The sequence below is a fragment of the Malus domestica genome, chromosome 14 (genome assembly GCF_042453785.1).
Source record: "Malus domestica chromosome 14, GDT2T_hap1".
NCBI lineage: Eukaryota > Viridiplantae > Streptophyta > Magnoliopsida > Rosales > Rosaceae > Malus > Malus domestica.
In genome coordinates, this window is record NC_091674.1 from 17774671 (window position 1) to 17791065 (window position 16395).

Here is a 16395-nt window from a genome sequence, read left to right on the forward strand (position 1 = left end):
AGTAAGCGGTTGAGAGCGGCTACTCGTCTGGTCAAGCTTTGGATCTCCTTCAAGGTAGTTGGAGATTTCATCCCTAGGATTACTCAAATTTGCTTGGATATGCTTCAATTCCTCATTGGGTTACTAGGAACCCTAAGAATTTTCCTAAAGATACTCAAAATGTGCATTTGGCAGGATTGAGCTTCATCTTGTACTTCTAAGGATATCGAAACTTTTTGCCAAGTTGCCAATGTGGTCTGATAACTGTTTGCCTTTCACCATGATGTCATCGACGTAGACCACCATGGTTACTCCAATTTGCTTCTTAAACATCATGTTTACCAGTCTTTGGTAAATGGCTTTCGCATTCTTTGGTATATGGCTTTCGCATTCTTGAGGCCAAAAGGCATGACCTTATAGCAATAGGTGCCTAGCATGATCAAGAACGCGGTTTTCTCCTTATTGGGCTTGTGCATTGCTATTTGGTTGCAGTCGAAGTATGTGTCCAAGAAATTGAGCATCTGGTTCCCAAAAGTTAAATCTACCAGTAGATCGATTTGAGAAACTAGATAAGGATCATTCGGGCATGCTTTGTTAAGGTCGGTGTAGTCTACGCAAACCCTACATTTATTCTTCTCTTTCTTCATTACTAGCATGACGTTGGCAAGCCATGCTGAGTGTGCTACTTCTTCTATGAATCCAGCCTCTAATAGCTTATCAATTTTCGCTTCAATGATTGCCACTCGTTCGGGTGCGAAATGTCTTCTCTTTTGGATCATTGGTTTGGCAGCGGGATTGACGTGCAGCTTGTAGCAAGCTATCTCGGGGTCGAAGTTGGGCATGTCGAAAGGTGACCGTGCAAAGATGTCATGATTTTCCCGAAAGAAAGTCATGAGTTCCTCATTTTCTTTCAGGCTCAGACGTTAGCCGATTCTAGCAGTCTTCGTCATCTTCGGGCTTCCATCACATCTAGTATGCTGGTGCGTTGATTTAGACACCATCTTTTTTTTTTTTCCATCTGCTGTAATTGTTATTTGGTAGCTTCGTCCTCCCTTTGGACCTCAGTAACCTTTACGAGGGTAAACGTCTTCTTTTTTTACTCCTTCAATACATGCACAGTGCATCATCGAGATGTGGCCTGGTCAAACTTGATTTCTTTGATTTCTCATCCCGAGATGCGAAATCAGATTTTTTTTTATACTTGACGAAGGTTACTGCGTCCAACTTTATCAGCCAAGGTCGTCCTAGAATCTCATTATAGGGGTCGCTTACTATCGTGAACATCTACTTTGAGACAACTGGTGGTGTTCTCACGTCAAGTGTAATGTTGTCGATGGCAGTTGAGATGTGTCCGTTGAATCAAGTGAGTAGCTTCGCTCGGCGTATGATTGTGCTTTCTAGGCCCATATTCTGAATTACTGAGAGCTGAAATAGATTGACCGCACTTTAGCTATCAACCATCATTTTGTCAACTATAGCATGGGCTAGTTGGACAGATACCACTAGTGCATCATCATATGGGAAATCGACACCTTCGGCATCCTGCTCGGTAAAGCCCAGGTTGGACATTAACTACCTGGACCTGTAAGACTAGTAAAGCCTGCTGGATCTTCCTTTTCTTTGAGTTGTTGGTGGCCTCCAAGTGCTCGGATTCGGCAAAGTTACCATTGATCCGAATTGTCTTGGTTGGCGACTCTTCATCGGTCTACGTTTCTCCTAGGATGCACAGCTGGCTTGTCTAAGTATCTGTCGACCTTGCCTTCTTTCACCAACTTCTCTAGGTCGTTCCTCCAAGTGTAGCAGTCGTCGGTTGTGTGACCGGTATCTTGATGGAATTCGCACTACTTGGTATGGTCTAACTTGGAGGTATCTCCCTTTTATTGTTTTGGCAGCTTGAACCATGTTTCGTTCTTGATGTCGCAAAGGATTTGGTGGTTAAGGATCGAGAACTTAGAGTAATTCTTGTGCATCGGGCCTTCTTTAGTCGTGGATCAGTCCCTACACTTAGCCTCCTGCCTGCTTTTGTTATTGTACTGATTCCCTTCCTCTTTCTTTTGAGCTACTACCAATTCTCTTCGAGGCTACTCGGGTGCTTTGTCCGCTCATCGAGCCTTGTCCTAAAGTGCATACTTATCTACCAGAGCAAAAGCGTCTACCAGAGTTAAATCTTCTTTCATGATCAATTCTCCAAACAGTGGGTGGTTTGCTGGGAGTCCTTTTTGGAAGGCTGCACTAGCTATAGAGTCATCACATCAGACTATCTTTGATGGAGTTAGGCTTTGAACCTCTTCATATAGTTGCGAAGCGGCTCCTTCGGGTTTTTCTTGACGTTAAACAAATGGTTAAACTTCTTCTTGATCAAGCGGTAGGATGAATACTCATTGGTGAAAACCAAAGAAAACTCATCGAAACTCCAGATGGATTGTGGCAGCAGGATATGGAACCAATCCTGTGCCTCACCTTGTAAAATGGTGGTGAATATTTTGCACATGAAAGCATCGTTGTTCCAATAAAGAACCATTATGCGTCGTTATTCCGATAAAGGACCATTGTGCTTCAGTAATGCTTCAAGTGTCTCTCCGAGTCACCATCTCCTTTGAATGATAAGAAATGTGGCATGCTAAACTTGCATAGAAGCTCTGCCTACTCTATCTTGTCTGTTAAAGGTGACTTGCTTATGTTGGTCATGTCCCATCGTAATGCCTCGTCAATGTCCTCGTTACGTTGGAAGTCGTGCAATCGCTCGGTCAAGAGTCTCTCTACTTCTTCCTGAATTTACCTTTGTTGGGGTAGTGGAGCTCTTGGCTACCCCCGATCGTGACCTGCTGGCCTAGGCTACTCTTTCATGTTTTCGACTCATCTATGCCGCAGCTATGATGCATGTGGTACATTCCTGACAGACGAGTGAATTTCTCGCAGACTGCCGGTTAAACTTGAGTCAGATTAAGTGACTGCTTATCTCCATCCATCGTGCTGCCTATTTCGATGTAAGGTGGAGGTTGCTCCTTGCGGGCCTAGCCGCAAATGAACACTTTGTTTGGAAGGTTGTTCATGTTGATTATCGGAGTGTGGCCGAAACTGTGAATGTATGCTCATCCGTTGGCCTAACCGAGAGTGCACACTCCTCCGTGCATTAAGATAAGAGTATATACTAACTTGGAGGCCTATTCGGGAGTGTACACTGCCAGAAAGCTCGGTTCATGACTGCTCGAGTGGCTACTTACCAGAACGCTGCTGAAGAGGTTCGTTGTCTGCCCTTGTCCTACTTCAAGACACCTCGTCTGGGGCATGCTACATCTCGATACGCTACAAGAGCTGATTCACCAAGGTCGTCTGCTGCATAAGGATGCTTGTCAAGACAAGTGTTGTTCACCATTTGGATTGGAAGAGCTTAGACGATATGCGTCTCCTTGAGTAATGGAAGTGTAATAGACTACGGGTGTGAAATTTAAGTTAGGATATGTCAAATCTGTGGAGAAATGGGGTGAAAATACACCTGATTCAATCGTCGACCCAAAAATCTGAAGTTAGGACGATTAAACCAATCTTGGACTAGTTCAAACCTCGAGGTTAGATCGTTGGAGCGAGTCGGGCCACTGAAGCGCATGGGCGTTGGGTTCCCCTCGACGCAGCTTAGGCTTGTGGGTCTTAAGCTCACACTGGCCTTGGGCCCGAAAGTGTTGGGCTACTTTAATTACTGCAGCTGTTTAGGCCTCAGCTGCTATTACAGCACCATGGGCCTGTTGAATGTGGGATGCTTTGCACTAGGCTGGCTACCTTATGGCACAGGCCTAGGTCTACTGCTCCAAGGTGACTGGTTCACCGTGGGTAGTGGGCTCGCCAAGGGCTGCTATCGTGGTTGCATCCATGGTGGCTGCCATGATGGTGCCGCTCTACTCATCGTGGCGTTGAGCCTCGTGGATCGTCATGGTCCGAATTCTTGAAAAGAGGAAGTTCGGTTCATTATAGTTTCTGAATTTCTTATCATTATACTTTTCTTTTACGTTTATTCAAAGAACTTTATAAAAAAATTCCAGGAATAAGAACGTATGAAAAATCTGCAAATGAACGAGAAATGAGAAACTTTGAATGTGAGAGTCTTCTTCAAGCGTGTGAATCAAGACTCTCATTGAAAGCACCAATTTGTGGATGCAAATTTCCCCCGTCTTCTCCTTTGATGAAAATGCACCTGCAAAATAATAACACCGAAGATTAAGGCCAAAAGCCTCATGCGCCCATGATGAATAGGGGGGCTTTGGCCGAAGAATCTTCAATGCCAAAGTTAGAATTTGAAAGAGAAAGTGTTTAAGAATTTGTGGGTGGAGAATGGCTTAGCTTTTTAGTTGGAAAACATGACTATTTATAGGGGAGTGACTAGCCCTATTTGGAGAATAGGGGCCGGCCACATATGGTCAAATTGTGAGTATAATTGCAACATATTATGTGAAAACCTTGCAATCAACTTGACAATTAATCCTAAATTGAATAGGAAAATTGGGAGTTACCTTTTGAGTGGGGATTTGATGAGGAGTGATGAGAATGATTTGAATACATACCATTTTGATCACCTTTGACTCTTCCTTGATTGAGCCGTTATTGTCCATTGCATGCTCATGGGAATCTCAGTGTGCCTCGAGGGTAATTTTGTCCTTTTAACCCAAAAGTACACGTGTCACCTCCATAATTTTCTTGATTATTTTTTGCTCCACAGTCACTATAACGCCAAATGACCGACCGACCCGTTAGCTCAGCAATATGATCGAGGTTGCTTCTTCTTTTGTGCCTATAAATAGAGCACAGTCCTTCAAGCTCAGGACCTTCTCAAATTCACTCTCTACAATTAAATAAAACTTTGAGTGATTCTTCAATCAACCCAACTACCTTTTAGCACAAACACAATTACTCTTGAGCACAACTCTCTTACCTCTTCAGCTACAATCTCAAAGCCTTCTTTCGAAGAAAACACTACTTATGATCCTTGATATCAAAAAAATTTACAATTTTGCCACCCCTCGTGGTATAAGTAGGTTAATGTAATGTACAATTTGAACCACCCAAATTTCCTCTCTGAGGGTGCATGTTTTGTACTAAGTCCAATCTGACACCATTGATTTCGGTGGACTCCTCTAGCTTTATCTTTCCCTCCATGGTCTAAATTTGGGGAGAATTTTACCGCTTTCTTTACATTTCTTGTCAATTTATATTTCAAGTTATATAGCTCGGCCAGTTGTCCTAGATTTTGCTTTTGTGAACATTTGTAATATTGATTCCATCATGGAATGATTACATCCTGTTTCTCATTTTAGTTTCTATGTCACTTTCATTTACTTTTTAGGCAAGCATGGACAAAGTCACACTGAATTTTAAGTCCTCTTTGGCTCGAGGAACATAAAAAAACTTAACCAAACTAGCGTTCCACTCAATGCACAATCATTTGGTTAAGAAGTCTGATGTTTTTTATTTGAACTTTGAACACATCTTAAACCACACTCATGCCTAAACAACTAAAAATGCTTAGATGTACTCGCAATTTTCACACTCACTGTATGTTGGCAGCCTCCAACAGTGGTGCACCTATTCTCTCTCTCTCTCTCTCTCTTTGTCTCAAATCATCTCATGACATTGAAACCAAAAGTAATACTCGTGGCAAATGTTGGCAGGCTCCAACAGTGGTGCACCTATTCTCTCTCTCTCTCTCTCTCTCTCTCTCTCTCTCTCTCTCTCTCTCTCTCTCTCTCTCTCTCTCTCTCTCGAATCATCTTGTGACACTGAAACCAAAAGTAATACTCATGGCAAATACATGTTGAACCTAATCCAGACTCCATCCAAATTTTGATACCAGCACAAGGGTTGGCAGCTGCCCACCTAGACTTGATTTTTGCCCACCCAAACCAAGGTAAGGCGAGACGGAATTGATGGCTGCCAGCCTAGGCAAGATCGGCAAGATCGGCAACGCAATGAATAAAATGACATGACTTTTTCTTATTTTTTTCAAACCTAAGACGAAACGACATTTTCGTCTATAGTATTTTTAAAAAAAAAGGAAATAGTCAGCTTTTCCATTTAAAAAGCTACATGCATTTGTTTTCAACGGAAAATGATCCTCTCCGGATCCTCTTTGTGGGGATCCGAGGGATCAATCAATCGCATTCGTTCATTGTATATCATGTAGTCAGTTTTCGTTAGATACTATTTATATTTAATTTTAAATTTTAAATTTTAAATGATTTATAAACGCACGATATACAATGAACGGACATGATTGATTGATTATCATCTCCTCGACCTAATAGAAGGCGCCAGTTATTCCCTTTTTAATTTAATTTCAACCTAATTCACCTCTTCAACTCAAAACTCTTCATTCCAATTGTGAGGCTAAACCCACCTCTCCTTTTTAGGATAGATAATATCGTTTGTTCAAAAAAAAAATATTTCATTCCAAGTTTCTTTCCCAAACCTCTTTAGTGTCTTACCACTAAGATCCACCCACCAACGAAGCAAGTTGAGCAACTTAGTTAAGATTTAACAACACACGTAGTGTATAATCTTATTACATTGGTTTTGGTGTTACCAACAAGAGATTAGAAGAAGAAAAAAAGTTTTGTCAAGGTAGGATACGTTTCCTATCATGAAGGCTTTTGGGTTTTGTTTTTTTTTTTTTTTTTAATTTAGTTAGATATGAGTTTGAGGAAGAAAAAGAAAAATAAGAAGGATGAAACAAAAAATTGAAGGAAAAAAAGGATTTGGTGATTGGGGCTTCCGAAAAAAGGCGTTAGTTTCAGTTGGGCTTTCGAAGAAGATTAGCGTTTGTTTCAATTGGACTTTGAAAAAAGAGGCGTTAGTTCCAACAAATTTATTTATTGAGCTTCCGAAAAGAGGCATTAGTTCCAATAATTATGATTTGTTAGTTGGGCTTTTGAAAAGAGGTGTTTGTTCTAGTTGGGCTTTCGAAAATATTGGTGCTAGTTCTAGCTGGACATTGGAAAATAGGCGTTAGTTCTTACAAATTGCGATTTGCTAAGCTTTCAAAAAATTGGCGTCAGTTTCAACGTATCAATGAAGATTTCCTTCTTGGCAAACTCATAATTTCACACCATTAGTTTGGGGGGGGTGTTCGAAAATAAAAAGGGAACGTATTTTAGGGATATGATTTAATTAGTGATTTTATATGATTTAATTAGGTTTGATATGATTTGATTTGGTTAGGTTTCCTTGTCTTGTTGACAAAGGTTTGTTTTGATTTATTTTCTAGTATTGCTCCTTTGTAATCTTATAAATGCCTCCTTATGGAGAAGAATAATTATGGATGTTGTTATTCAAGAATTGTGAGATTGTAGAGAATTCTAAGTTTACCTTAAACCCTTTATTTTCAACTTGGTATCAGAGCCAGCGAACGGGCCCGCACTGTACTGCCACGTGATGGGTGGGTCATCTTGGCCCAGCGCAATGATGGTGGGTCCTTTGGCCCTGCGTGTAGGGTGAGTCTCCTTGGCTCCACGTGGTTGCCGATGTGTGGATCTCCACATGTGACCCACAAAATGTCTCACGTGCGAGGGCGTGTTGAATCCCACATCGGTCATACGGAAAGGAAAAAACCAATTTAAATAGGATTACCCTACTCTAACTAACACCGAGACCTTTTGTGATAAACCCCACACCTGACCGATTGTGCAACTGGTAATTACCAAATTGGGGACAGTATCGGTGTTGGTGGAAGTGGGCCTTTGGCCCTTCTCTCTGATAATTCTACAAAGTTTACTTCACAATAAAATGGGAGATCAATGGTTGAGTGATAGCTTGCTTGTTTATATTGAGAAAGTTGTTTTTGCTTATATTGGATGTTCCTAAAAGTTGTTTTTGTTTTAACAAGACAAACATGAACCCAAAAATCCACCCTTTGAATTTGGCCGAATTTCCCAACATACATGGCACCAAATTTTAGTTCCAATATTCATGCTTAAATGAACTACATCTACAACATTTGAGATGCTAAATTTTCAAGCAAAATTTATATTCAAAAGCAAGAACAAAGCTTGTACCATTTACAACATTTAAATCACAAACCATGAAAAACACAAAACCCAAAAGGATTCACCATAAACTAGACCTAGGCTCTTGATACCACTTGAAGGAAAAATTTTGTCCTAGCTAAGAACATGTGAGAATATTTGAACACATAAGCAAACTATTAACACATTAAAGTAGGCATGCATTCAAAAACAATTCTAAAACCCATGACTTTCAAAGCCTAGGGAATGGTGAACCACAAGACTCTTTAACAATATTAAAAAGAAGGAAGGATTTAGAGATTCATTACCCTTGAAGCTCATCCTTGTTTACACAAGGGATTTACCCAAGTGGAGGGCCTTCAAGTCACCTCCTAGTTCCTTGGATCTTCCTTGTGTTTTTCTTCCTTTTGATGCTCCTTTGCTCCTTGAGGATGTGAGGAAAGGATCTCCAAGAACACCAAAGATTTGGTGTCTCTAAGTCTCCACACCAAGGATGAGGTGTGAAGATGAAATGGATGACTTAGAGAAGAAAAGATTGCTAGCTAATTCTTCCCTAAGTGGCCGGCCTCCTTTTAGAGACAAAGAGAGAAAGTGTTTCTCTTCTTTGCCTCAAGAAAACCCTAATGAGAAAAAGCTATAAAGTTGACTTTATACTACATCACATGTGAGTGGCAAACTTGTAATTAATTCAAGTTTGCATCCACTCACCCTTATGGCCGGCCTTGTCTTTGTTATTGGGCTAATTGCCCATTTTGTTTTAGTTGTCATACAACTTAAACATAATAGGCCTTGTGGACCAAAACACTTTTGGGCCCTGAAAACCCAAAACCAACTTAAAAGCCCAATACGAACCTTTCGTAAAATTAATTAACTAATTAATTAATCTTGACCATTCTCAATTAAACCATTTAATCGTTTATCCATCTCATTTATATTTCTTCACTTTCATCCTTACTCGGTGTACGATCCATTAGGTTCCAATTAGCGAGGCAGTGGGCGATTGTTACTCTTAATGATCGATTGTGAATTGAAACAACATTTTAATTCTCCTTTTGTTGAAGATTAGTGTTTGCTAATCTTCAGGGCTTCCACAAACCATGAGTGACACCTAGCAGTATGTCATGGATACCCAAGCTAAGTAGAAGTGGTTGGAGAACCTATCCAGTTACAATTAAAATGCAATATGGTCCTTCTCTAATACAATACTCTTAATCACATTGTTTGAGTGATAGTTTGTTTCATGTCTACTATCCAATGTAATACTTCTTTATATGATTCAATTGAATATGATTTGGAACAAACTTCCTAAGTCATATTCATATGTTTTGGCCAAAGACTCCCAAATCATATCTTGGAGTATTCTCCCTCCATCATGGAAGGTTAGAGATCTCTTGTTGTGCATTCATATGCCTACATGACTAGATATCTTGACCCCAACAATGCCGCGGACACTCTCGATGGAATGCCTTTGACATGATCAAAGATCAAGGACCTAACCATTAGACATCTATGATGCCTTAGGTCAAAAGACTACTTTGCATATTGCAACTAATGAGTTCTTAAATGACATGTATGTTTGAACTCTCTTTTGATCGTTGTTCAGTGTACTCGATTACCCTTTCAAGCACCTACGTGTTTGTCTTAGTGTCCAACACTAAATGACTTGAGACTAGTCATACTCACACTTGAGTTGACATAACACATACTAACCTTAGCGGATTGTCAATGCTCAATTGGCAATCCTATGGCTAGGAACGTTTTAGGAATGAACATAAGAGAAATGTCTCGTTAATCTAACTTACTTAGATCACTTATCTCTTAGATTAAATACTTTCCTTGGATTCCCTTATTGCTTAAACACATGATACAATAAATAGTGATTAACAATAAGCTTTGCCCTTCATTAAACATATAATAGTTTAATACAATAAGTATTCCAAAAGCCATTACATCAAATGAGTGGCTTTATGGGCATACTTTCAACACCTCAAGCCTTAAGGGTAACTGAGAATAACTGAGGCAGCCACCCCGCCCCCGATGTTTCCAATTTGTTTGTCTATTGCCAAATTCTTGTAGAAAACAAAAATGGTACCAACATATTTGACTAGTTCAATTCACTCCAAAACTCAATGAAACGATAGCCAATAATTCCATAGCTCAAGCCAGAAGAATAATACCAATACAATCATTAATAGTACCATGGAGTGCAGCCTTCCACTCAATTTCCTCACCTGCAAGCACTGGGAGTGAGGAGACTATGGCTTGGTACCAATCTTCTTTTGTAAAAGATAAGTCATGGACAGAAGGAACAACTAAATCCACCTTAGTGAGCAATGCCAATTGACTAGGCTATTTGTGGTTGTTGTTTTCAATGGTTTGTGTGATCTTCTTTATCCTCCTAGCTCAACATTTTCTCAACATTGCCCATATTTTTCACAACCACGTATACTAGATGCAAACTCATTCCCCCAAAACCAACATTCTTTGAAAGTGTGTTGTCAAGTGCTTCCATGAGTATGACAACAGACTCGCATTTGCAAATTGATGCAATGAAATCGGTAACCATTGAAACAATATGTGTTAATTTATTTGTGTGAGTGAGGTTAACAACCTGTTCACCTAAACGTATCTGTTAGAGTGTAAATTGTGATCTGATATGGTAGTGGTAGTTCTAGCTCATATTGCTAGAATAATTAGCTAAATGTTGATTTGGTTGTATCCTTCTTATTTGAGTCTCATAGCCAAGTGTCTACATCTCATAAGGTGTAAGATGGAGGGCTGAGATTGTCCTTGTTGTATTTTGAATATTGCCAAAAGAACCGTTAGAATATGGGGGTAATATTCCTACTCTCTCTCTAGTGGATGTCATGGTGAATGTGTGTGAATGAAAGAATCAGAGTCACATTCTCTGTTGCTTCTCTCCTCTCTCTTCTCTCTCACATCATCATCTTCCATCTTTGTACTAGAATTCTTCTAAATTCCTTGTGAATCTATATAGTCATAGCTCACAGTGTACTGATTTATTTACTCTAACATGGCCTCAAAGCCAGGTTCAGTTTGAAAACTCTGGTCTTTGATTTTGTGAGTGTTCATTCTCACAACATCTCATTGCAGAAAAATCATGGAAAGCGAGAGGTGCGATCTTAGTCTAACATGGTTGGGTCTGGTGGAGGGGAGCTTCGAGCTCCGATATTCAACGGATAGAACTTTGATTTCTGGCAAATTTGAATGAAAATAATTTTCCAATCTCACGAGTTATGGAGTATTGTTAAGACTGGTTTTTCTTCTCCAGCAAAGGGGAGGAAGAGATACAGAGGAGGAGATGAAGTTGTATCGTGAAAATTTGGTCAAAGATGCAAGGGCTCTTGGAATCATTCAAGGAGCCGTATCAAATCAAATTTTTCCATGCATTGCAACTCTAGAAACTGGAAAAGCCCCATGGGATATTCTGAAGCAAGAGTTCGTAGAAGACAAACAAGTACGATCTATGAAATTATAGGGTCTTTGTCGTGATTTTGAGTATACTCATATGAGTAAAGGTGAATCTCTAACTGCATATTTGGCTAGGTTGTTTGATTTGATAAACCAAATGAAAAGTTATGGAGAAGATCTTAGTAATCAGAGAATTGTGCAAAAGTTGTTTATCAGTTTACCTAAAACATATGATAGTATAGCTTCTGTTATAGAGAATACTAAAGATATTGAAGTGATTGATGCTCAAGATGTGGTTGCTATATTGAAAGGGTATGAAGTGAAGCTAGCTAGACATGGAGAAAGTAGTACTAAGCGTGCATTTGCAAGTCTGAATATCTCATCTAAGAATGGTAAATTTGGTAATCAAAATACCAATGCTGGTGGAACAAAATTTCAGAAGAACTTCAAGTCCAAAGGGAAACAGTGAAATAACAAATCCAAATGGAAACAATGGAATAACAAGTCCACTCCAGGTGTAAGAAATGAAACTAGCAACATTGATGGTGCTTGCAAATACTATGATAAGCTACACTATGGAGAGTGTTGGTTGAAAGGGAAGATCAAATTTCATAAGTGTGGCAAACTTGGCCATATTGCCAGAGTCTGCAATCTCAATAAGAATGTTCAGCAAGGGAATTTTGCAAACAAAGTGGAGGAACCTAGAAACCTTTTATTGGTTAAACAAACAACTGAAATGAAAGCTATGAGTGACATTTGGTATATAGACAGTGGATGTAGCAATCATATGACCTCCAAAGAGGATCTACTTGTGGACATTGACAAAAGTATAAAAGCAAAAGTGCAAGTTGGCACAGGGGTTCTAGTTGATGTGAAAGGCATAGGAACTTTTGTTATTGACACTAAGAAGGGAAAGAGGTATATAAGAGAAGTCATGCTAGTACCTAGACTTGCAGAGAATTTACTCAGCGTCGGACAGATGACAGAACATAGGTATTTTCTGGTGTTTAATGACTATAAGGGGGAAATTTTTTATTACAGAACACTAACAAACTTAGTGGTTAGTGTGAAGCAAAAGGGGAACAAGTGCTTTCCACTTGTGTTCAAATCCAATAATCAATGGGTATTAAAGGCTAATGTGCATTAGTGAGCTACAATGTGGCATAAAAGGTTTCGACACCTGAATTATAGGAGTCTGAAGTAATTGCAGGAACATGATATAGTTCTTGGATTACTTGTGATGCATGACGGTAAAGGTGTGTAAGGATGTGCATTGGGGAAGAATCACATGGAATCTTTTCCAAAAGAATCAACTTGGATAGCAAAGATGCCATTGGAGCTAATACACTCAGATGTGTGTGGCCCTATGCAAACACCAATAGTGAGTGGAAATAGGTACTTCATCACATTCATTGATGACTACTCGAGGATGTGCTGGATCTATTTCTTGAGACACAAGTCAGAAGTCTTCCATGTGTTCAAGAAATTTAAAGCTATGGTAGAACTCCAAAGTGGCTATTATGTGAAGAAATTGAGAACAGATAGGGGAGGAGAGTTCACTTTAAGTGAGTTTGAAAAGTTCTGTGAATCTTTGGGGTTGGAGAGGCAACTCACTGTTGTATATTCTCCGCAACAGAATGGAGTTGTACAAACGAAAAACAAAACTATAGTGGAGATGGCTAAATACATGCTGCATGATAAAGGTCTTCCATATAATATATGGGGTGAAGCAGTGAACACATTTGTGTATTTACTAAACAGATGCCCCACAAAAGCATTGGAAAATATTATACCCTTTGAGAAGTTCAGTGGAAGAAAACCTGGAATTAAACACTTGAGAATGTTTGGCTCAGTGTGTTATTCTCTTATTCGAGGAAATCTGAGAAATAAACTTGAAGAAACTAGTGTCATTGGTATCTTCATTGGATATGGCACTTGTGAGAAAAGGTATAGAGTGGTTAATCCTGAAACACAGAAGGTGATGCTCTTAAAGGATGTGATTTTGAAGAGAATGGCAAATGGGACTGGGAGAAACATAAAGTCAAGGAAGTGTGCATTCCCTTTTCTGCAAATGAATATCTAGAATGAAGTTAATGAAGATCCATACTTCATGGAACAGGTTCTATCTGGAGGTTCTCAAATTCAAATTGATGGCTCTCCAACTACTATTTCTGGTGAATCAAGCAGTTCAATTTCTACACCTCAATTTGATGATACTACATTGAGATATAGAAACTTGAGTGAGATTTATGAGAGATGTCATGTGTGTATCATTGAACCAGAGTGCTATAATGAAGCTGCACAAGATGAAGCATGGAAGAAGGCAATGGAATATGAAATTGGTATGATTTAGAAGAATCAAACTTGGAAACTGGCAAGAAGACCATCTAATAAGCCTATGATTGGGGTGAAATGGGTGTATAAAATGAAGTTGAATTTAGATGGCTCAATTCAAAAGAACAAAGTCAAGCTTGTTGCAAAAGGTTATGCACAAAAGCCTAGGGTAGATTATAATGAAACCTTTGCACCTGTTGCAAGGTTAAACACAACAAGGACTCTGATTGCACTAGCTGCAAAGAACAAATGGAAGCTATTTCAACTAGATGTGAAATCAGCCTTCTTAAATGGTGTGCTAGAAGAAGATGTGTATGTAGATCAGCCAAATGGGTTCATTGTGAAATGAGAGGAGGATAAGCTTTACAAATTACACAAAGCCTTGTATGGTTTAAAGCAGGGACCTAGGGCCTAGTATGGAGAGATAAATTCATACTTTGCACTGTATGGTTTCAAAAGGACCACTAGTGAGGCAACACTGTATACTAAGTGTAGAGGAGACTCAAGGATGATTATAGTATCAATTTATGTTGATGATATAATATACACTGGAAGTTGTCAAGGGTTAATGGATGAATTCAAAGCTAATATGATGCATAGATATAAGATGATCGATCTGGGACTTTTACTTCATTTCCTTGGTATGGGAGTAATGCAAACTGAAGAATGCATTTTCATACACCAGAGAAAGTATGCCTCATCTTTGTTAAAGAAATTTGGACTCCAGGATTGTAAACTTGTGAGCACTCCACTGGTACCAAGTGATAAACTTAGGAAAGAATATGAAAGTGGAGATGCAGATGAACCTCAGTATAGAAAAATTGTACACAATTTGTTGTATCTCGCATCAACTAGACCTAACATAATGTATGTTGCATGTTTGTTAGCAAGGTTCATGCACTGTCCTACTAACAAGCATTATGGGACAGCAAAGAGAGTTCTAAGATATGTTCAAGGGACTCTTGATTTTGGCTTGGAGTACAAGAAAGGTAAAGGAGCAATTTTGATAGGATTATGTGTGATAGTGATTGGAATGGTTCAAAAGAAGACATGAAAAGCACATCTGGGTATGCTTTTACCTTTGGCAATGGAGTTTTCTCTTGCACTTCAATTAAACAACAATGTGTTGCTTTATCCACAGCTGAAGCAGAGTATATTAGTGCATCTAAGGCAACAGCATAGGCTACTTGGCTAAGGTTTGTTCTGAAGGACTTTGGTGAAGTGCAATATGTTGCAACACAATGAACTATGACAATACTTTAGTCATAGTTATCACTAAGAATCCTATCTTTCATAAAAAAAAAAAAAAACCAAGCATATAAACAGAAGGTACCACTTCATTGCAGCAAGGAGTGATCTATTTGGTTCACTATCCTACAAAGGAGTGAGTTGCTGATATCTTTACAAAGGCATTAGCAAATGAGCTATTCACCTATCTCATAGAACTTCTTGGAGTGAAGTCAGTTCACAATTTAAAGGGGGCTGTTATGTGTAAATTGTGATCTAATATGGCAGTGGTAGTTCTATCTCATATTGCTAGAATAATTAGCTAAATGTTGATTTGGTTGTATCTTTCTTATTCGAGTCTCATAGGTCTTAAGTAAGCAAGTTGTCAAGTGTCTACATCTCATAGGGTGTAAGATGGAGGGTTGAGATTGTCCTTGTTGTATTTTGAATACTGTCAAAAGTGTATAACCATTAGAATTTGGGGGTAAATATTTTCATTCTCTCTCTCTAGCGGATGTCATGGTGAATGTGTGTGTGTGAATGAAAGAATCAGAGTCACATTCTTTGTTGCTTCTCTCCTCTCTTCTCTCTCACGTCATCATCTTCCATCTTTGTACTGGAATTCTTCTAAATTCCTTGTGAATCTGTGCAGTCAAAGCTCATAGTGTACTGATTTATTTCCTTACTCTAACAGTATCGCCTCTAGGTTCCATACTGCAGCCGTCAAGTCAAATGTAGCCTTAATCTGGATGCGGTAGCTATTTACCGTGGCAAGACACTTATTCCTGTTTATGATTGACCTCCCACTGTGAAAACTATAAATCAAAAAGGAAAACTCCTCAGATCTTCTCTTCATAGCGCTAGGCTCAGATCCTCGTTGCCCATCTTCCTGGTCTCTCAATGTATAACCCAGCTGCCAGAAGAAAACCTTCCCTTTAAGCATATGAGTCATTGCAGACATAAGCACCACCATCCACAAGTCTGTCACAAACTTGAAAGTTTTTGGAGCTCTTAAAATCAGTTGAAGGGCTTCATAATGGCAAAATCGAACAAACGGAGCAGCTGCTAACATTTTCTCTGATTTTTCCACAAGGTTTTTATTGGTTACGTACTCAATTATACCAGGTAGTATGATCTTGTCAAGTTCACACTAAAACTGAGGTGGTAACGTAACCGAATAACCTGAAGCAACAGTAATAGAACAAGATGCTTGAGAGAGTTCACTTCATACCGCTCAGTCTCGTATAGGAATGTCTCTATTTTGCCAAACATCAACTGGACTGAACCATCCAGCCAAGAGACTAGTAATAGCATAGCTACATGATGCCAGCCACCATAATACTGCCTTGGACAAAAGCAAGACTATTTCTTACCCATTCGCCTGCCCAGTCCATGATCCATAAGCTTCTCCTCA

General features: G+C 39.3%; 1 protein-coding gene across 1 annotated transcript; it reads left to right on the plus strand.

The window, feature by feature from the left end:
- The first annotated feature begins 14406 nt into the window (after positions 1-14406).
- LOC139191198 (uncharacterized mitochondrial protein AtMg00810-like) lies at positions 14407-14936 on the plus strand. The gene is made up of 2 exons (XM_070811770.1): positions 14407-14743; positions 14896-14936. Exons 1-2 carry the CDS (start codon positions 14407-14409, stop codon positions 14934-14936), a joined length of 378 nt encoding a protein of 125 aa, XP_070667871.1.
- The last annotated feature ends 1459 nt before the right edge of the window (positions 14937-16395 follow it).